Source organism: Onychomys torridus, chromosome 16, assembly GCF_903995425.1.
Source record: "Onychomys torridus chromosome 16, mOncTor1.1, whole genome shotgun sequence".
In the NCBI taxonomy this organism is placed as follows: Eukaryota; Metazoa; Chordata; class Mammalia; order Rodentia; family Cricetidae; genus Onychomys; species Onychomys torridus.
This window is the reverse complement of record NC_050458.1, coordinates 2,500,102-2,521,271: the sequence shown is the minus strand read 5'-3', so window position 1 is coordinate 2,521,271 and position 21,170 is coordinate 2,500,102. Positions and strand designations below refer to the sequence as shown.

Here is a 21,170-nt window from a genome sequence, read left to right as displayed (position 1 = left end):
ATTTAGCTATCACTTCTATCTTTTTGTGAGGCTTTATAGATAGGTACCCCTCATAAAGGCTGAGGTACATGTGTGGTAATCCATCACATATTTGTTCTTTGTTTTTTCAGTTCTCGGTATCAAACTCAGAGCATTGTGCATGCCCAGCAAACAGTTTACTGTTGAGGTCTGCTCCCAGCCTTGTCTCATTTGTGTGCGCTGTTCTCAGTGTTTCAGGCATTGAGATATAGTAGTGAGAGAAACAAGGGTCCAGTCTTTTAAAAAGGCACTGACATGAGAGAAAAGAGGTGATGAGTTATATATATGCATATATTTAAAAACGGTATCAGGTATTGATAACTGTAAGAGGGACACAGAATGACAACTTTGTTTGTGACATGTCCACACAGGAGGGTTGAGAAAGGTTATTTGAGACGTTGGCTGTTAGGGCTTGGTACAGATAAAGGAGGAAAATGAATGAACCATGCAGATCTGCTTTGAGTGAATGTTTCCTTTAGAAGAAACTAAATGGAGTATTTGGTATAAGGAACAGCAAGGAAGCTTAAATGCTGGATCTGGGTAGGATGCAAGAGGAAGGTGAGGGAGCAGGGTAGCAGAGGACCAGATCACTGAGGCTTCTTCAGAAACTATGATTTGATTTTACGCTGAGACTTGAAGCCATTGGAAAGTCTTAAATAGAAGAATGCTGTGTTTTAATGCTATATTTAAAAGCTATCCTTCTTATTGAGGGTGCAAGCAGAGAAAATAAACAAGCTGTTACTTTAGTAGTTCAGGCAAGAGATGATGGGGGCTTGGCTATGATAGTTATGGTATAAAGTAGTCAGATTCTGGATGCATGGATTTATCTATATCTATCTATCTATCTATCTATCTATCTATCTATCTATCTATCTATCTATCTATCTATCTATCTATCTCTGATTGTCCAAATGAGATGTGATAGAAAGACAGACATGGATTTTTTTTACAACTTTTTTGTTTGTTTGTTTTGTTTTGTTTTTGAGACAGGGTTTCTCTGTGTAGCTTTGTGCCTTTCCTGGAACTCACTCTGTAGCTCAGGAACTCACAGAGATCCACCTGCCTCTGCCTCCCGGGTGCTGGGATTAAAGGCATGTGCCACCACCACCCGGCTAGACATGGATTTTTGTCTTAAAATTTCAGCAAGGACCCCTGGAAGCACAGAAGTGAACATGTGGTTAGGCATGCTGTTGAGTGTCTGCTCTGCCATGTTGCCATGTTCACCTCTGAGCTCTGAGGAAAGACGTTGGACCCGACAGTGTTTTAGGCACAGGTTGTCTTTCTACTTTTTTTTTTTTTTTTTTTGGAGACAGGGTTTCTCTCTGTAGTTCTGGCTGTCCTAGAGTTCTGTAGACCAGGCTGGCCTTGAACCCAGAGATCTCCTTGGCTTGGCCTCCTGAGTACTGAGATTAATAGGAAGTAACTAAGTTCTATTAGAAGCACTTCTGCCTGGCTAATGGATCAAAGCCAGGGTTTTCAGGTTTATAGGAAACATCTTCAGGCTATCTCATTTCAGTTCCCCTATCTTAATAAACTGTGCAGGCATATACTGGTATTACGATCAATCCACCTGAGTCTATTAAATGGGTAACAGAGTTTATTAAGATATAAATTGAGGAAGTACACTCAGGAATACAGAACGGAGTAGACAGCTGAATTCGTCCTCTGATCTGACTGGGAGTGAATCCACCTCACAGGCAGGAACAGGGAGAAGGGGCTTGTGATCCTTCACCCTTCCTTTATAAGAGTTCATATACAATGGCAGGAAGCACCACCTCCTTTGGGCCCTATAGCCCATGGATGGAGCAAATACCACTGCATTTCCCACTTTTGTCTAAATAAGAAGGTTGTAAACTTAATGCAAACTATATACATTAAGAATGATTATCAGGTATTGCCCAGGAAAAACAAAAGGTAATAACATAAACAAAAATGGAACTACAACCAACAAGAACAACATCAAACAAGAAAGACATGCTTAATGTCTAGAACATGGGTAAATGGCAGATTACAGATATTACTCTAATAGCTGTCCTATCTTGAAGATACTAACTCTAGTGCTAATATATTCTTGCTAAGATACGAGAAAACTGTAACTGTATCTAGTCTTCAACTCCATCAAAGACCTGAGAAGGAACATAATAATACCTGAGAAAACAGAAAACGCAAGCAAGCACTTTCTGAAATTCTTGTGAGAATAGACAGAGACAGCTGGCAGCCTGGACAGTCACCTAAAGTTTCTCAGCATCACTGAGGCATCTATTTTGGCTGCAGGTCTAGAATATCTGACAGACCATTTTCAGAAGCAGGAATTCTGAAAGACCATCTTACCGTCACTTTTCCTTGTGTCTTGCTTGTCTGGAAAGGACAGTGTTCATACTGTCAGCAGTTGAAGCAAGGGTAGTTCTTTGCCCAGTAGGCCATTTTGCCAAGAAGAAGACAAATTTCCATATGGAAATGTCTTAGAAGCCCAACATTCTCTCAGGATCAGATCAGTGCTGCCAGGAGCAATCATGTCTCACATCAACAGACTTCTAAATTATCAAAACATTTAAATGCCATATTCTCTAGGTCTATGAAGTGTTTGAAGATTACCTATCCATCTGACATATGTTTCTGTAAATCTGGAGAACCTAACTAACGTAACTATAGAAATGACAAGCATGGGCAACTATAGCTCTGTAAGTCTTCTCTACCTAAATAACTTAAGGACTAAGGTTTCACATTAACAAGGTCAACAAGGTAAGCAGATGTACCATATAAGGACAATGACCTCAAAATTGTGACAATGCACAAAATATCATAAACAGAGGTAGAAATGTATAGTGCAATATGCAGTATGACAACAATATCCTTAATAGGTATCAATATTTAAATATCCTAAACAGAGGTAGAACATACAGTATGATAAATATAATATTATACTTGTATTCAAAATATTTCAAACAGGAGTAGGAAATATAACAACAAATGTAGTTTTGTAATTGTATCAATATACAAATTATCTTAAATAGGAATATAAGAATAGTTTACATTTGTATCAATATATGAGAATCCATATCAGTGCAAATTATCCAAGACTGATAGTTTGCTAAATCAGTTAACTAGTAGATAATCATCTGTCTTAATATACTGTACCTATCTTTTCTTTTCTAAGGGAGAATATTGAGTCTAAATTTTATTGTTCTACCCCCAACCTATAACCATCCATCCATAACACTGAGAGAAATGAAACCTTTGGGAGTGGGTCATCAATTTCTTAGAATTGTTTCCTGCTATTTAGGGAGTGACAATATCTCTGTGGGGTCCTGTAAGAAAGCTTAGTCAGGTCCCCAAAGGGCTAGCCATAGAGTCTGCAGCCGGTCTCAGTAATGCATAAGATTTTCTGAGATTCTGGCTAGAAGTGTAGTATAATGGACCATCTCATGTTAGAACTGTCCCAAAGAGTTTTCAGGCCAAAACTGATCATTGAATAATGTTCTTAGATATAATGGTATCATTCTGTACCGATTAGAGTCACTGTTGTGGGGCCTTGTCTTCCTTCTGGAGGCTTCAGAGATTGCTTTTGGAAAGACTTATTTTTCACTGTGGAAAACTTGAACATCATTAGTATCAAAATGGAAAGTTTGGATTTAAAGATGACATGATATATAAGGAAAGATTCCTAGAAATCAAGAATAAGCATGGAGAGAAATAGAATCTTGATAACAATGGTCCTTTAATTATTTGTTTTTTGTTTTTGTTTTTGTTTTTTTTGTCTCACATCAGGCAGCTCTTCTGATATGTGACAGAATCTCTTAATTTTTTCTTTTAACAATATGCTTGGGGTTAGAGAAGGAGAGAGCCACATTCCAACTCCCAAGCCAGCTTGATTTATAATTGAATTAGGACCACAACTATTCTAGAATTAAAGAGATATAGATGTTAGGCAGTAAGATATTACCCTGTGGAGTATATTGGTACCAGTAGGCCCTTCCTTTATGCTGTAGAGGTCTAGGTGTCCAAGGCCTTATGATTTCTTGAAGATGGGTATTTCTAATATCCTGTAAAGACAAAAAACAGAACCCTGCCCCGACTCTTGTTTGTTGAGTTTTCCTTGGTGGCACAGCAGTTAAGAACACTGACTGATGTTCCAGAGGACCAGGGTTCAATTCCCAGGCTGTCCAGAATCCGATCATGCCAGGACAACAAACAAATGAATGAATGAATGAATGAATGAATGAATGAATGAATGAATGAATAAATGAATAAATGAATAAATGAATAAATAAATGAAGAAGGAAACACATGACCTCTTTCTCCTCTCATTTCTTCTCTCCAGATATCTGTTTGGATTTCCCACCTACCTCTAAGCTGCTTTGTCTTAGGCCAATGCAGCTTTATTTATCAACCAGTCAGATCAACACGTATTTACAGCATACAGAAAGACATCCCATAGCACACTGCAGTAACTCTTAAATTAGTTTATGTTCTGAGCAGATACCATGAACATTCTCTTCTTCCTCACAGCTATAAAATAAGCTTATTGGCCTCACATTATCCCTTCCATCTTGTCTGAGAATCTCCCAAATAGATACATTTGGAGCTATAGTCACATGAGCTGTTTGAAGCTTATGCTGCGTAGGTAGTAGACTTGTTGTCCACCCGTTTGTGCAATGGCTTGGTTGGTTGGCCTTTCTGTTACTGAACTGGGATGAACTCAGCAGTGGGAGTCTGGTGTGGCATAGGAAGGAGGGAATGCTACAAAGGAGAGAAGATGGAGCTTGAGACCTTCCTTGAAGGGTAGCCAGCACCCAGAGCCAATGTTTGGAGGCTGGTAGAGATGGGACTGGGAGAGAGCAAAGGGAAGTTAAGGGGTGGGCATGACAAATGTCAACTGGAAATTCTGCCTGCTCCCTCCCCCCCCCCCCCCCCAGATTTGCCTATCTTTGCTACCTTTCTTGATTTTTGCTGGTTGGGGTAGATGTGTGCATAGATGTGTTGGGGAAAGAAGGGGTCAAGGGAAGTCAGAGGGAGATGGAGGAAGAGGAGAAAATAGAAATATATTGTACATAACCATTGACTAACAGTAAGGTCCAGGCAGTCCACCTGTCTTGACTGTAGACACTTCATTTGCTAGTGGCAAAGCCAAGACTGTTGGTCTTGTCTTCTTGTATCTCATGTTACTCAGAGTCTTAACATTCTCCTCAGGAGTTTTGTTTCTAATTTCCAGTCTTTCCACTATCCTAAGATGCTTCCATCCAACTACTTTCTTGGGCTTAGAGTTGAACTGGTTATCATCTAAGGCTACTTAATTTTCTCTTGTATTCCATCCTGTGAGCTCACCAGGGATGCACTTCCTTCCAAGTCTTCCTTAGACTTTGTTGTGTTTCTTGAACCATTTTCTTTTAACTTCCTTTTCTCGCTCTCTTGCTCTCTCACTCTTTTGAGGGATATTCTAGCAATATACCAACTCTAGATCAATGATCTCATATTGATAATTAAAGGACCTATGGCTTATTAAACATCTGTTATGTGGCAATCCTTAAAACAGACAAGTTATATATTATGGTTTCCCAGTTCTTAAAGAGATATTGCTGGCCCTCCATGTAGCTGCTGCTGTTATTGTTACAGCTCTGACACCCACCCCAGATGCAGCCTCACTGACAGCCGAATCCTCATGCAGCATCTTATGCTCTGCAAGGTTTTACCTTTCCCACTGTACCAGCTTCCTCCAAACCAGGCTGCTAAACTGCAGTTAAATAGCTATGAAGACAGATTTCACCCAGACCTTGATCTTCATTCCAGGACAGACTGTTGGCAATCCTTTCACACGTTCCTGCCTCCTTCCTTACTTCTGAGTCTCACAACGCCTCAGTCTTCCAATTAGTGTCTCCTCGGTCTTGTAAGGTCTTGTCTCTCTACTCAGAGCAGATACTGAAGACTACTAGCTCGCTGCCATTTCTACTTCTTAATCTAGGCCAGCTCCTTAATTTGCTGCCTCTAAAAAGAGCTGGCTGTCTAGAAGTCCATTCTCTCCTCTCTGGAGGCTACACTCCTCAGGTCTAGGTCTTGGCAGATCTGGCTGCTTTTGAGGCCTCTCTCCTTGCCTTGTAGACAAGGATGTTTTGTTTTGTTTTGTTTTTCGAGACAGGGTTTCTCTGTGTAGCTTTGTGCCTTTCCTGGAACTCCCTTTGTAGACCAGGCTGGCCTCAAACTCACAGAGATCCGCCTGCCTCTGCCTCCCAAGTGCTGGGATTACAGGCGTGCGCCACCACCGCCCGGCCAACAAGGATGTTTTGACGCACGTACCTCCCTAGTGTCTGTCTCTTTGTCGCTCTCTTTGAAAAAGGAAACGAATACTGAATTAGAGCTCCACTCTTATAACCCCATTTAACCTTAATTATCTCTTTAAAGATCCATTCTGTAAATCTGGTAAGATTGGGGGAGTAGTGATTGATTGGTAATTAGTACTGGCCAACTTGGCAGGCTCTAGAATCACCTAAGTGATAGATCTCTGGACACACCAGTGAGAGAGATTCTAGATTAGATTAATTGAGTAGGAAGATCCACTTTAAATATGAAAAGCACCTATCTTGGTTAAGGTTTCTGTTGCTGTGAAGAGACACCATGACCATGGCAATGCTTATAAAGGAAAACGTTTAATTGGGGTGGCAGTTTTAGTTCAGAAGGTCAGTCCATTATCATCATGGTGGGGTGCATGGTGGCAGGTGAACATGGTGCTGGCTACTTCTTGATCAGAAGGCAACAGGATAGGAACTGTCTCACTGGGTGTGCCTTAAGTATATGTGAACCCTCAAAGCCCACCTCCACAGTGACACACTTTCTCCAACAAGACCACACCTACTCCAACAAAGCCACACCTCCTAATAGTGCCACTCCCTTCACGTTTATGGGGGCCAATCACATTCAAACTGCCGCAGCACCCTTCCAGGAGCTGGAATTATGGATGTAATTACAAGGAGAAGCAAGCTGAGCACTGGCACTTGTCTCTGCGTGGTGACTGTGGACACACTATCATCAGCTGCCCCCACTCCTGTCCTGCCTTGTCTGTTTCCCCCCAACTGTAAGCAGAAACAAAGCCTCCTGTCTTACTTTGCTTCTCGTCAGGGACTTGGTCAAAGCAACACTGGAGAGGAAGGACCTGGGTGGGGGCAGGATCCAGTTCTAGCAGCTCGTCCCTGTACCTTTCCAGCTCCCTCCCTTCACCATTTTGTTTTGTTTTTCCTTTCTTTCCTTACTTTGTGTATCTTTGTTCATTTTCTTCTCCTTTCTTTCATTTCTTCCTTCATGACACCCTCTGTTGAGCAGCATTTCTCAACCTGTGGGTTGCAACCCATCAGGGGCCAAATGACCCTTTCACAGGAGTAGCTGAAGACTGTCAGAAAACACAGGTATTTACATTACAGTTCATAGCAGTAGCAAAATTACAGTTAGGAAGTAGCAACGAAACTATTCTTTGGTTGGGGGTCAGCGCACCATGAGGAACTGTATCGAAGGGTCACAGCGATAGGAAGGTTGAGAACCTCTGGTCTAGAGAAAGTGATTCCTTTTTCCCTGTCCAAATCAGACCTCGCAGTGGTCAGTACCCTGTTCTTCTTCTGTGTTCTTGCAGTGTTACTTTATCTTACATTCATTCTCTCCCCTTAGTTTTCCAGTCTCTTCTCCATGGATTCCTTTTTAGCAGCATTGATTTTAAAGAGGTATGTAGTTTAGTCTTCTGCAATTTCAGAGTAATCTTTATTCTTAATTTGATAAAAAATATTTCTGTTTTACTTTTAAAAGTGTACCAAAACTATCAGTAGAAATTATAATTATACATTATAATACAAAACACATTCGTCTATATCTTCTGAGATATAAAATGTGTTAACTATTTAAGCTGTTGTATTCACTTCTCTTGAGATACAAAAACCTCTATTGTTACATTTTAAGTCGGCTCTCAGTAGTTTCTTTCTTTAATGGGTTGGTGGTTCTGTCATGGTAAGTTGTCCTGAAGTCTTGCTTGTGCTTACAGCAGACGACAGCTGTCACAGTATTAAATCTGTGCCTTCCTTCCCTCTGGAAAGCTGTGTATTGCTGTAGTGTGAATGGGGGACAGTGTAATCCATATCCATATAGTCATTTGAAACCGTAGCTACTTCTGTTTAGTGTTTAATTTATTATATTCAGTGGCTAGTAGAATTATGCAAAATAAAAGTCTAACATTTTTTTATTCAGAGTTCTGAGTGTGACATTTTTTTCTTAGCCAATGGTATACTTTATTGACAACAATTTTGTCTCCTAAATGTGTACAATATGAATCACTCAGCTGTATTAAACTTAGTCTGGGACTAGCTGTATAAATGCAGTGTTCTATTTAGGGTCATAGTGCTGAACAGTTGTGAGCCTCCTCTACAAGAACAGAGGAACTGGGTTGGTAGGAAGGGTGGGTACTACCACTTTAATCAGTATAGTCCACCATATTTTACTAGGCTAAAATAAAAACCAAAAAACCAAAACTAAAAAGACTAATACAGCACAATGCATTTGATAAAATCCAACACCCATATATGATGTTGAATAACTTCACAGAGTAAAGAGTGTTTTTTTAATTTGATAAAGAATGTGTACCAAAGTTTAATGGTGACAGAGCATTTCTCTACACTGTCAGGAGCAAGGAGGTCTGCTGTCACCATTTTATTCAGTACAATGTAGGAAATTCTGATCAGCAGAAAAGACAAGAAGTAAAGACACACAGTGGAAAAGAAACAAGGAAACTGTCCTTCATTCCACAGATCTGCACGGCAGGAAGGCATGCACAGAGGAAGCAGAGGATGCAAGTGAGCATGCTAAAGCCCATTGCATTTCTCTGTCTTTTAGCCAAGAACATGTGGATACCAATGATAGGAAAGCAGTGACACTTAACATCACTTAGAATAGCTATTTTAATAAACTTTACCACCCTTTGTGATTTTTTTTTCACTTCAATTTTGGTAAAGGTTTAGCAATTGTTTTGTTCTTTGAAAATAACTTTTCCCCCATTGGTTTTCCATCTACTTTCCTATTTTAAATTTCATTGGTTTGTATTTTTATTGTTATCTTTATCTCTGCTTACTTTACTTTGCTCTTATGGTATAAGCAGGATGATTGACATGAGACTACTGCCCTTTCTGCTACGGGCATTTCGTGTTACAAGCCTCCCTCTCAGAACCGCTCCGGTAAGTCTAGTGTTTGCAGTTCTCTTTTCCTTCAGGTCAGTGCCTTTATGTTGTTACCTTAGGCTTCTTCTTTTGATCCATGGATTATTTAGAAATTGTCTCTTTAGTTCCCAAGTGTTGGCTCTTCTGGTCATGTTTCTGTTATGATGTCTTGTTTGATTATGATGTGCTTGGAAACTGTGATTTCAGTTCTTTTAGCCTTGTTGGTGTGTGCTGTGTCTTCAGGATGTGATCTTGGTATCTGAGCTCTTGGCTTGAAGAGAACATGAGCCCTCCTGGGTGGCCTTGAATGGCAGCACTGTTCTCAGAGAGGATGGAGCTGAGTCTGTCCTGCTTTCAGCAGTTGCTCTGCCTGTTAGGAGAGGACGCTGAAGTCTATTCACTGTAACTGTGCTTTGTCTGTTTTCCAGTGTTTAGATTTATTTCATCCTTTTCTGTATTTTTCTTAGATTTTTAGTTTCTGTTTTCTTTTCTCACTTTCCTGTGGGTTACTTGAATGTATTTTTGAGTTACATTTTGGTTTATCCATAATGAAATATTAGTTTATCTCTTTTAATAGCTTGGGTGAAGTATAAAACCCTAATTTCTTTTTTGTTTTCTTACTTTCTCCCATGCATTAATTATTTCTTCTACAGGCATTAAATTGTTGATGAAACTATGAAAAATAATTTCCAAAACTCAAGTAGAAGAAAAATCTATTGTACTTAGCCTGCTTTTAAAATCTGTATTCTACTCTCCTTCCTGGTAGCCCACATTTTCTAATTTCCTATTTTCATTTATTCAGAAAACTTGATTCAGACTTCTTTTAGATAGAGTTGTGATGGTTCTCTGCAGTTTCCTTTCACCATAGAATGTTTTGATTTCCTGGGCATGGGTGAAGGGTGATCTATCTCGCTGACTGCTATGACCTGTGCTGGCGGTTCCTTCAGATGACATTTCCTGTCACCCCGACACTCACGGCTTCTGATGAGAAGTCTGCTGTCATTTTGCTCTTCTTTCAAGTGTCATTTTTGTGTCTAGTCAAGGGGTTTTTGCCCTCAACTTTTGGTTTTCTGAAATTTAATTAATATGTGTTTTTGTGTGAATGTCCTTTGTTCTGATTTATGGTTTGTACAGTCTCTTGACTTTAAAGACGTATATTCTGCCAAATGTTGGAGGTTCCTAGCCAACTTTTAAAGTTAGATTTGTTCTTTGACAGTTTCATCCAGGTGTGTGATGCGTTCTGACAATTGACACCACTTTTTATTTTCCCACTTCCCATTCTATCAGCCCTGTAGCCACTTTCCTAAAACCCCTTTTCCCACCTTCCTGGCTTTTTGTCTTGCTTTGTGGCCCACTGAATTTAACCATCTGGGTCACCATGTGTCTGGAGCTAAACATTGGAGCCTGATGAGGTCACTAGTAGAGAGAGAACTGAAGACAAGGACTGAGCCTCCCCTCGACTCCAGCAGCAGCAGTAGTTAAGGGGGCATGGAGTGCTGCAATCCCCTGGCCTCTGGCTGACTGCCGCTGGGTCTGGGCTTGTGCAGGGGTAGTGCAGCCAGCTGGGCTGTTGTGAGATTAATTGCAGTGCTCGCCACTGTGCTTTAAAGTGATTTCAGTGTTTTCTGCAACTCCCAAAACATGAATGTTGCATGTTTTGACTTGGCCCTAGAGAAGTCCATGGGACCCTCTATCCATCCCTCCCTACAAGCTCCCCAACCTTCCCCTCCCATGCATCCAAGTGAGTTTTTCCTAAGTTGTTCCTATAGAATACATGTTTATTCTGTTGTTCTGTCTTCTAGCTCACTGATGCTTCCAGGCTGATGTTAAAGCCAGATAGTGGGCTTTTTATTTTGGCTTTTTTACTTTTCACTTCTACACTTCCATTTAGCTCTTTTTTTAAATACCTACCTTGGCAGCAAATGCCCCTATCTGCTGAGCCGTCTTGTGGACTCCTCAACCTTTTAATATCATTGTTACCTGAAGACTCTTCTTCTGTTTCTCAGTAACACCTCTGTTAACACCTGCTGTCTTCTGGTCAGTTACGCTGCCATCTTCTGGTTCCTGATAGGATAAGTAATAGTTGGTTGAAAACTGGACATAAAGTTGTTTTCACTCTCTGAGTCTTCTGTAAACTCTCTACTAAATAGACTTGTGACATTACTCCAGCCTGGACCAGTAGAGTTTGAACTCCAGATTCCCTACTCAGCCTTTGCTGACACCCAGTGGCAGGAGTGGCTTTGCATTGCTGGCTGGGTGGAGTTGGTTCCTGTTCCTCCCGGACTCCATTGCTTGGTGACTGTTTTACTGTTGGGTGATAGTGAAAGTCTTGGTGGTTCTGTTGACCTCCTCAGTAGGTAGAACAAAGGGCCGATGATTACTGCCTGGCTAAGGTGGAAGTCCAAGCTCCCATGGTCTCCACTGACAACACTGGAGTGGGGAGATGTCCACAGAAGGCGGAAGTCTTCAGTCCATACTTAGTCTTGTCTGGTCACTGTGGCAGAAGTCCTGTGCTGCCCTCTTCAGTTTCCTAAGTGGAAGTGTAGGCTGTCCCCTTAGTCCTTAGGGAATGTGTGGAATGGAACTGTGGGTTCTTGCCACCCGTGCATTCCAGTTGCCTAGAAATCTGTAAGTAAAATTTTACAATACAGTGAAATGCAAAACTGTTTAACATAGATGTGTAAGCATCTGTTTTTTCTTTAGGTATAACAGAACCAGACTGGGTTTTGTTGATGGAAGCCCGTCCCTGAGTTAGTGTACTTTTGGAATTCTCCTTTTCCTCTGCTTATGACTTCTCAGTCTGTGAAACCGAATGTCTCCTGAGTGTGTGCTCGGCACAGTGGGGTTGGAGTGGGTGCTTTGCCTTCATACTCTTACTGTGAAAACAATGATTCAAAAAGACAGTTTTCGGGTGATTCTGACATGGAGCCTGTGTTGAGAACTCATAGCCTAGGCTTTGGACTTGGATATTTGCTTATGGTTCATAAGATATTTTAAAGAAGAATATGGAGTTAGGTATTGCTGCATGGTTAAAGAAAAAAAGAGCTGTTTGCACTATATCTTTACTGGTGTCCCCAATGAGAGTAAGGCATGATGAGGGACAGACTGTCCTCCTCTTCCACTTCCGCCTCAATTCCTGCACTGTGCTCTTTCTTTCTGGCCACAGACTTGTACGTGTGTCTTTTTCTATGAGACACTTCCAAATTTTCAGAGGTTCCTTTTTGGGTCGTCACATAATTTTCATCGTGAGGTAATTTTAGTTTTTTTAAATCCTGATTGACATCGACTGTTTGTCAATAGTGTTTTGGTAAATTTGGTATATCTGCTCTTGGACCAGGGACTCATTTATTGTATGATACTCATGTTATTCTTAGGACTAGTTGCTTCTTTATTTTAATTCAATACCTGGAGCTGTTCTGACCTTTGTACGCTCTGTTTCTGTGCAGCTCACTGATCTGTTTGGGGTCCCTCTTCAATCCTCCAGCTTCTACCAAATATAGCCAGAAGTTCAGTGACGGCTTGTTCACAATGCACTGTGTTTTCATATTTGCTGTTTGGATAACTTGATTGACTATCATAGCTCCTGTAATACCCAGTCTCTATACTTTGGTGTTAAGTTATAACACTTTCTTTTTTCATTTGATGGGATGATTTTATGCTAAATGATAATTTTGAAAGTGGAGGTCCTGTCCCTAGGTGGTAAACCTGACTCCTGGAGTCTTTGCCCAGGCACTCTGCTTTAGAAGGCCCGTTCAGTCACTTTGCTGTGGCCGTTCTTCATCCTTCCACGGGGTCCTGCTCTTCGTGCTAAGATCTCAGTCTGAATGTCCTTGAATTTGCTCATCTGTCCAGGGCTGCCCTTGTGCGTTCAGGAGCAGCTCTTGCTGCAAAGGCTGGCGTGCAGTAGGAGCAATGGGATTGCTAGGATATGTGAATCAGCATAGTCTAGGAGGGAGGCAGAAGAGAGAGTAAGTGGTTCACTCATTTTCTTACCCATGACCCACAGATGGAAAAGGGAAGCCTGGTAATAGGTGTGGGTTCAGCTTCACTGTGGACTGACTTCCTTCCATTCTGGTAAAATGAAGGTAGACACTATGATTTCCTATGCCCTCTGATCTGTTAATAGTACTTAATAGTCTTGCACTTGTCCTAGAAAATTTCCAGGTGATACAGAAGCTGCTAGTGCCCTGGATCCATTTGTTTCTTTGGTCTCCTGGTTACAATATTGTGACAGTTCATGAATCTTTACACCCATCTCTTTAGCACATAATTTGGATTTGCCTTAAAGTAAAGGCATTTGCTTTCAGGTTTCCCTGCATTTCCCGTGTTTTCTGTAATTTAGAAATCAGACCTAGTTGTGACTTCAGGGGAGAGACTAGAAGCTATAGGATTAATATTAACACACGAGAGTGGTTAGTTCGTGGAAAAAGACTAGAAGCTCTTCCTCATTTGAGCCTGAGGAAAAGCCCAAGGCACACAATTGGGAGAAGTGCTAAGTCAATGTCAATGTCTTCTAAAGGACCATATGCCTCATGGCCTGGCACTGTGGAGCATCATTGCTCCTTGGCTTGAGAGTCTGCTCCTGTTCCTCCTAGTTCTTTCCCTTTTTAAAATAAGCCACTTCTGTTTCTGTTTCTGTCCTGGTTCGTCCCTGTCTTGGCACACTGAGCCTGAAATCAGATGTCCTCTGAAGTTATATCCCTGGCCAGGCACCATGCTTAGCCTTTCTTTTCTCTGTTTCCATCTCTTTCTCTCTCTTCTGGATGCCAGTAAGAAGGGTGAGCATGCTTCCCTCCACACTCTTGGCTTTCCTCATGTTTCTCTGACCTCTGTGCCTACCCGAAAGGCATAACTTTCTTTCCATCTTTCTCTTCCTGGAAGGTTGAATTTTCAGCTTATCTGCCCTGATGATTTTCTCTTAAACAATAATAGATTTTTCCTAAGATTCCTTTTCAGACTTAGAGTCCACAGAAGAGAACCTGCCTTTTCATAATAACTGAGGGGCTGTTGAGTAGAATGTTCTCTGATAATAAAGATGTTAGGTTCAGCACAGTAGCTGCTATCCAAAGTAGCCAGAGCCTCCAATGCACTCCTTTTCTTTAGATTACTTTCCAGGCAGGCAGACCGGTGTTTCCTGCCTGGTGAATGATTACAGAAGTTCCTCTATTAGAGATGGAACACATTTCGAGCTTCTAGTACCAATGCTTTACCTAGTGTGCACTGTAGAAACTGTAAAGTAGGAAGGAGGCTTGCTTCTTACCTTTTTCATGTTTGCATTTGCATCTTCTTTCAAACTAGCACATTAATAATATCTGCATGGCTAGATCTTTACACCTGGACTGCTAACATCTTTGTACACATAGAAGAACTAGATTCAACAGTCTCACTTGTATGAAAACGAAACACTGGCGCTGCAGTCAGGTGGCCTGTGTTTCCGACTGAGGTCCAGTTTTAACTTCATTTATTGTTTGCTCATTTTAGTATTTTTGAAAAGAAATTATTACTATATTTTCTTTTTGAAAATACCATTTTTGTTTGATGTAGCTTGCTACCCATGTGTTATGTTCACTCTTAAAAAATAGCTCTGCTCTTCTTTGTGGTTTTCTAAGGTGCCTTCTCCCTTTCCCCTCATTTGCTAGGAAACCAGCCTCCTGCTCACATATCCATGACATCCTGTTAGCTTGGCATGCTCCTTGCTCCTGTACATTCATAGCTCAGATGTAGGTGAGATTGTAAACCCTTACACTGAGATTGTAAACCCATGCAGGACAGCTTCTCAGTGAAGCATTTTCTACAGGTCCAAGCTCTCTTGGGGTCTAGTGCTTGAAATTCTAGGCACGAAGATAGTTAGATATTCTGAAGCACATTTATTTTTTGACTTTTTCAGAGTACTTGTGATCAGGGAAATTAAAAACAAAACAAACAAAAAAACCACCCTTTAATGATAGGTTCAGTATGTAGTTAAGCAATATATTGTATAGAAACAAGCAAAGGATAATCATATAATTTATTGTACTAACATTCTTCAATCAAATGGAGTTAGAGATAAGATAAATTATATGGCTCTAATGTGTGTCTGTGTTATTTGGTTGGTGGCAGGGATGTCGAAGACTAGCCACTGATTATCAACATTTTCTACAACAAGGGCTTATAACTTAATCAACTTATACAAAACCCAGAGATTCTTAAGAGGATCCTCATGGTTGGTTGAACCCAGTAAAGACTGAGAAAATCTAGTGTGTTATTGGTTTTCTAAAAAGTCAAAGACAGAAATGAAAGATATCGTGGTTTTCCTGGAGACATTTTGATAGACTTAACTTATTTCAACTGTATGCCCAATGTTCATGCTTGCTTAGTGCTTGTTTGTAAGTTTGATGTGACATTTATATTCACTTTATCATAGTACTGGGTAAATAAGAGTTAGAGTTAAGCTTTTTATCCTTGTGTTTCTAATAGCTACTGCCAGGTGAGCCTTATATGTTAAGATTATCTGATGATAAGGCTGTAGCTTATTGGCTCAAAGTTCAAAGGAGAGCATTAGCTTCAAGGACATAAATCACTGGGTTGTTATCTGCAAATTTGTAACAGAACAGCAGGGAACAATGTTTATCTAGACAATCTAGTATCTACCTGAAGTTTGAGGCTGAGGTCAGCTCTGTGGGCTTAGGCCTTTGAACCATTCTGCAAAGAAGAGACTCAGATTTATTATTTTCCCTCTAACATGAACAAGTGATTTGCTTCTTTTCTGAAGCTGCTGTTTATTTTGTCCAGTCTCAAAGCCTCACTAGAGTCTAATATAACTATGAAGTCATCAGAGGTGAATCTTGTTATTTAGAGGCAGAATTTCATGGTGTTTGTTTTGTATGTTCATTAATTTTTCTCTACAAGTTGACTGTGATTTCTGTGGGTTCCAGGTAGTCTTTTAAAATTTGTAATAGCAAATCTTACAAAGTCAACTACTTAAAGGGACCATTAGGGGAAGTAGATGATTGACTGACCAAGTGAAAAGGCCTTGCAAAGAGGAAGACATAAACGTCCTGTTTAAGTCAGCCTAGCTCTAAGATATTCTTACCTTATAGGGAAGCTTGACATTGTCTAAACAAATAACCCCACTATTATTGCTTGGCCAGTGACCTATCTGTTCATTACTTCTGAATCACAGTGTCAGCTAACTAAACAGAAATGACCTTATAAATATTTGATTATGTGTGTTTATTTGGCTTTGCAATACTGGCTACACTGCTTTTGAGGAATCATGACAGGTGTAATGTGATATAAGATATGTAAGAATGTTCACATTTGTTAAAGGATAGGCCTTTTTTATATTGATTTAATTTCTTTTATGTGTATGAGCGTTTTGCCTGCCTGTATATATGTGCACCATGTGCATGTCTGGTGCCCATGGACGTCTGATTCTCTAGGACTAGAATTACAGTCCATTGTGAGCCACCATGTGGGTGCTGGGAATTTTACATGGGCCCCCTGCAAGAATTAAATTCTGAGTCCTGTCTTCAGTCCCAGCGTTACCATTTCTAAGGGTGCCCTTCTGTTGACTCTGCCCTCTCTCCTTTCTTCCCCCTTTCCTCTCTCTAGTAGCTATCCTGGTGAGGTCAAAGTACTGCATCTTAATGGTTGGGTTTGCCTTTTCCTAATGATTAGTGAGGAATGTCTTCCATGTGCCTATTAGCATTTTTGTTTCTCCTTTGCAGAAATGTTTAAGTCCTTTACTTTAAAATTGATCTTTTATGTTTTCTAGCTTCCACTTGTCTCTCTGTAAGTCTGTTCTCTGGACTGCCTGGGATGGTGTCCTTCGATGCACAAAGCCTTAAGTTTCTGACAAGTCCGCCTTACTTATTCTTTTATTGCCTGAACTTTTGTTCCATACAAGAAGTCGTTGCCAAATTAATTGTTATGATATTTTCCTCATATGTTTCCTTCTTACAGTTTTATGGTTTTAGCTCTCAGGGCTAAGTCCTTGATAATAGTGAATTTCATTGTAGCCTGAACTTCATTTCTTTCTCATGTGCATAACTAGTCTCCCTGATGCTGTTTGCTGAGAAGATGCTGATGTCAGTACTCCTTCATGGCTGACTAAACTTCAGTTTAACAGTTACAGGTGTGACTGCAGTAAGTCTAAGCCCTCTCTTGTGTAGCCCACTCACTGTCTTACAAAGTCCTTAAGCTTGTTCGCGCTTTCTTCCCGCCAAGGAGGAAAGACTTGGCAGATCTGTTTGCTGACTGTAGGAGCATCACCATTTGGCATGTCTTATATCTTCTTAGATGGTTTTTCGTTTCAGATTTAATAATCAGCTTTGCTTGTTGAAACTTAGAAGCATTTATGGTGCTTTTCTGATGTTTTAAATGACAGCCTTGATTGTCAATCTGAAATTTTATTTTTAAATCTTAACCTGTCTAAACTTTAGGTTATTATTCTGTAAAATGAAAGGGTTGAAGTAAATATCCTGTTGTATATCTTCTACTGCGAATCATTTCAAGACACTTATATATGCCTTTTTGAATAAAAATTCAGTGGACAGTAGAAGTTCTGTCTTATGCAAGGAACACATTAAAATTGATGTAGTAGAATGTTATCTTTACAACTCTGTAGTTGTGATCTTTTTTCCATATATGGACAGAAGTTTTGCCATAAATATTTTTAATTCTCTTTAATAATAAAATGTTATAATTTATAGTATTACTACCCCTGTCTTTTTTATGCATTAAAAAAATGGGCATGACTTAATACATGTTAAATTTGTGTATAAAAGAAGAGGCCCATCTAAAGCCAGGTGGCAAGGTGTAGAGATGCATTCTCAAAAGGGAAAGAATTCTCAGACTTAGAAAGTGAGAATTTTAGGGTGCTGCCTGTGAGTTTCTCTCTGTTTAACAGGCCTATGATTATATGCTGAGTGTGCATATTTATGGTGTTAAAAGGCCTTTTGTCATCTCATCTATGGTGTTAATTGTATAATTATATAAATTTACATATTAAATACAAGTAATTATTACCTGTTCTAATTCATTTTCTTTCACAAAATTTTTGTTACTGCTGTTTGCCTCTTGCCCTTTTATAGCATGTGTTATTATTTATTGAGTATATTATACGTTTGTTTCAGTTTGGTTTTGTTTTCTGGTATAGAACTTGGAAGCAATGGTTAACAGGCTGTGAGAAGGAGACTTTTTATAGCTTTTCAATTTTGAACTATCTGAATGTGTTATTGTAGCTGTTAAATATTTAGCACTTAACCTATTTCTGATGACTTGAAGTACTACATTTTAAAACCTTTTCATTTAGAATCTTGACAATCTAGTATTCAAATCACAGTAGTAGTTTTGTTTGTGCTTAAATGATTTGGTAAAAGATGCAGATTAGATTACTGCTGGCCTTCTAAAACTGAAAGAGGAAGTATGTCTGGCATACACAGTAGCAAGATTTGGAAATGTGTCTTTGAAAGGGGATGTCTTTGGTAAAAGGCTATAAATGTGTCTCATTTGGAGGTAGATTCAAAAATCATGATAAAATAAATGATGTGCTCAGTGAGCTGCTACTGTTCAAGTAGCAGGAGCTAATGGGAAGTGATTACATTAGCAGCAGATGGACTTGGTTCCTGAATTGCAATCTAATGACGATTCCTGTACTTAAACTATTTTTGAGATTTAGAATCTGACAAGAAGATAGGAACTTACTACTTTGGTTGTTCTCTTGTGTTCTTACTGTGTCTTTTGAATGTTTTATTTCCACCAGGCTATTTTTATGATTCCTACAAACCCGCCACCAACATTCAGGAAGCCTGAGCTCTGGTCTGACGACTTCACCGATTTTGTTAAAAAATGCTTAGTGAAGAGTCCTGAGCAGAGAGCCACGGCAACACAGCTGTTACAGGTCAGTGCTGACACAGAGGGATGACCTCCGCAGCTTCCCAATGCTGGCAGCCGGTGCTGCAGCCTCATGACCGACCACCCTCTAAAGACTTGAGCTGTGCATTGGGTGCATGTGTTGGACTCTCCTGCATTTTCTTTGTCTTACGTCTGTTCCCAGTTCATTTTCTCACTTTTTCCATTCTCTCCTCCCTGGAGTTCTTGTCTCTGTGGGTTTATTTCTAAAGGCTTTTCCTTGACCCAGCCTCTTTCCCTGGACTTTGTGCTCCTCTAATATATGTAATATACATGAATCCAAAATCCCTGAACTCCTTGAAAATATTACATCTTATAAACACTAGTTACAAGATCACCTAAGGGAAGTTTTAGTATCCCTACTATAAATAAACTTTGTATCCAGAACACCAAGAGGCTTTTTAAAAGTCTATGAAATTTAAAGCAAAAAGAAATAACACAATGAATACTTGTAATAAGTAAGTTTGTGGAACTTTTTTCCTCAACAGAATTGCCTCAGAACTCTCAACTAATAAGTGTTCTTCACAATGGGTCTACAGTATGCCTCACACATTAACAAATTTGATAATTTTCAGATACTTTTTACTGTTAAAAGGACAGGCAACAGTTCCTATAAAAAAAAATCCCTGAGCTACTATTAAAAATAAAATAAAATTGATTTAAGGCTCCATAAAATGCTCTGTAATGCTTATATTTTTTGAAAATTATACATAGGGTTCATTCTTCATGAAGTCAATATTACAGTATCTATTTTTAAAAATATGTATATTCTTTGTAACAGCAATTTAATTTTAACAGTTTGTTCTGAAATATTAACCATGTATGAAATTATATATGAATATGGTCCATTAAGAGGAGTTATTAGGAAACACACACACACACACACACACACACACACACCACACACACACACACACACCCACACACCACACACACACCACACACACACACACACACACACACACCACACACACACACACCACACACACACACACACACACACACACACACACACACACACACACCACACACCACACACACACGCACGCACACACACAACTAGTTATTCAATGACTCCTTGGGCAGGTCATTGTAAGGGTAAGAGGCAGGAATGGGAGGCAAATTTTTTTGAGTTTTGAGTTATGTTCAAATATTATTTTAAAAATCAATTAGTTAGTGATTAAGATGGCAAATTTGGGCCAGTGAGATAACTCTCAGTATGTAAGGGCACGTGCTGGCCGCCTGGACAGCCATGGTGAAAGGAGAGAACAGACCCCTGAAATTCATTCTCCACATCCCTGTGTGTGCTGCAGCACACCATGCAATGCCCCCCCCCCATGAGTAAATTAATTTAGGCATTAAAGGAAGAGGGCTGATGAGGTGGGGATTGAATTCAAGTTCAAGACCCACATGGTGGAAAGAGAAGACCAAGTATCACAAAAGGTCCCCTAATCTCCACATACTTCACATTAAATGAAAAAATGTAACAAATAAAATATTTTTTAAATTAAAAATATTTAAGAGATAGTAAATTTTATTTAGGTACATTTTTTCCATAGTAAAAATTGAAAAACAGTTGGTTAAAGCATTTATTTTTAAAGATTATTAACTTTCCAAGAAAATATTAAACAAACAAATCTTGGTGTCATCATCATAATAAACACAAAAGAAACGATAGAAAGAAAGGTCTGAAAAACAGAAAAAGTAAAACAAATGCCTTAAAATCTGATTTTGAAAATGTATTTGAGGGACTGACCTTTTTCTTTTTCTTTTTTTTTTTTTAAAGATAAACTGATTTATTTCTAGCTTTTCCTTCTAGGGGGAAAATCTTTGTTTTTAAGTTAGAAAGAATGGAAACACTTAAAATATGTCAGTATAATTCCTTATTTTTGTGGAGAAGGGTATTTTAGCCCAGAAAAATTAAATGACTCACTGAAGATACCATAGTAAGCCCTTGATTATTCTAGATAGTTTCCATTTGTTCTAGCCCCATTCTTTAAAAAAGATTTTAATTAAGTTTACTTATTGTATGTGGGATGGGGATACATGTGAGCCACAGCACACATGTAGAGGTCT

At 39.5% G+C, this 21,170-nt stretch overlaps 1 protein-coding gene across 4 annotated transcripts in view; it reads left to right on the top strand.

Moving 5' to 3' along the window:
• Stk3 (serine/threonine kinase 3) overlaps positions 1–21,170 on the top strand; it is a 250,777-nt gene that overhangs the window by 124,176 nt on the left and 105,431 nt on the right. For 3 of the 4 annotated variants that reach the window (XM_036208144.1, XM_036208147.1, XM_036208146.1), the window contains one exon: positions 18,946–19,083. In XM_036208144.1, the coding sequence (XP_036064037.1) occupies positions 18,946–19,083 (138 nt within the window). Of the gene's footprint in view, positions 1–7,668; positions 7,722–9,142; positions 9,219–18,945; positions 19,084–21,170 lie in introns of all 4 variants that reach the window. The other variant, XM_036208145.1, reaches the window with a different exon arrangement.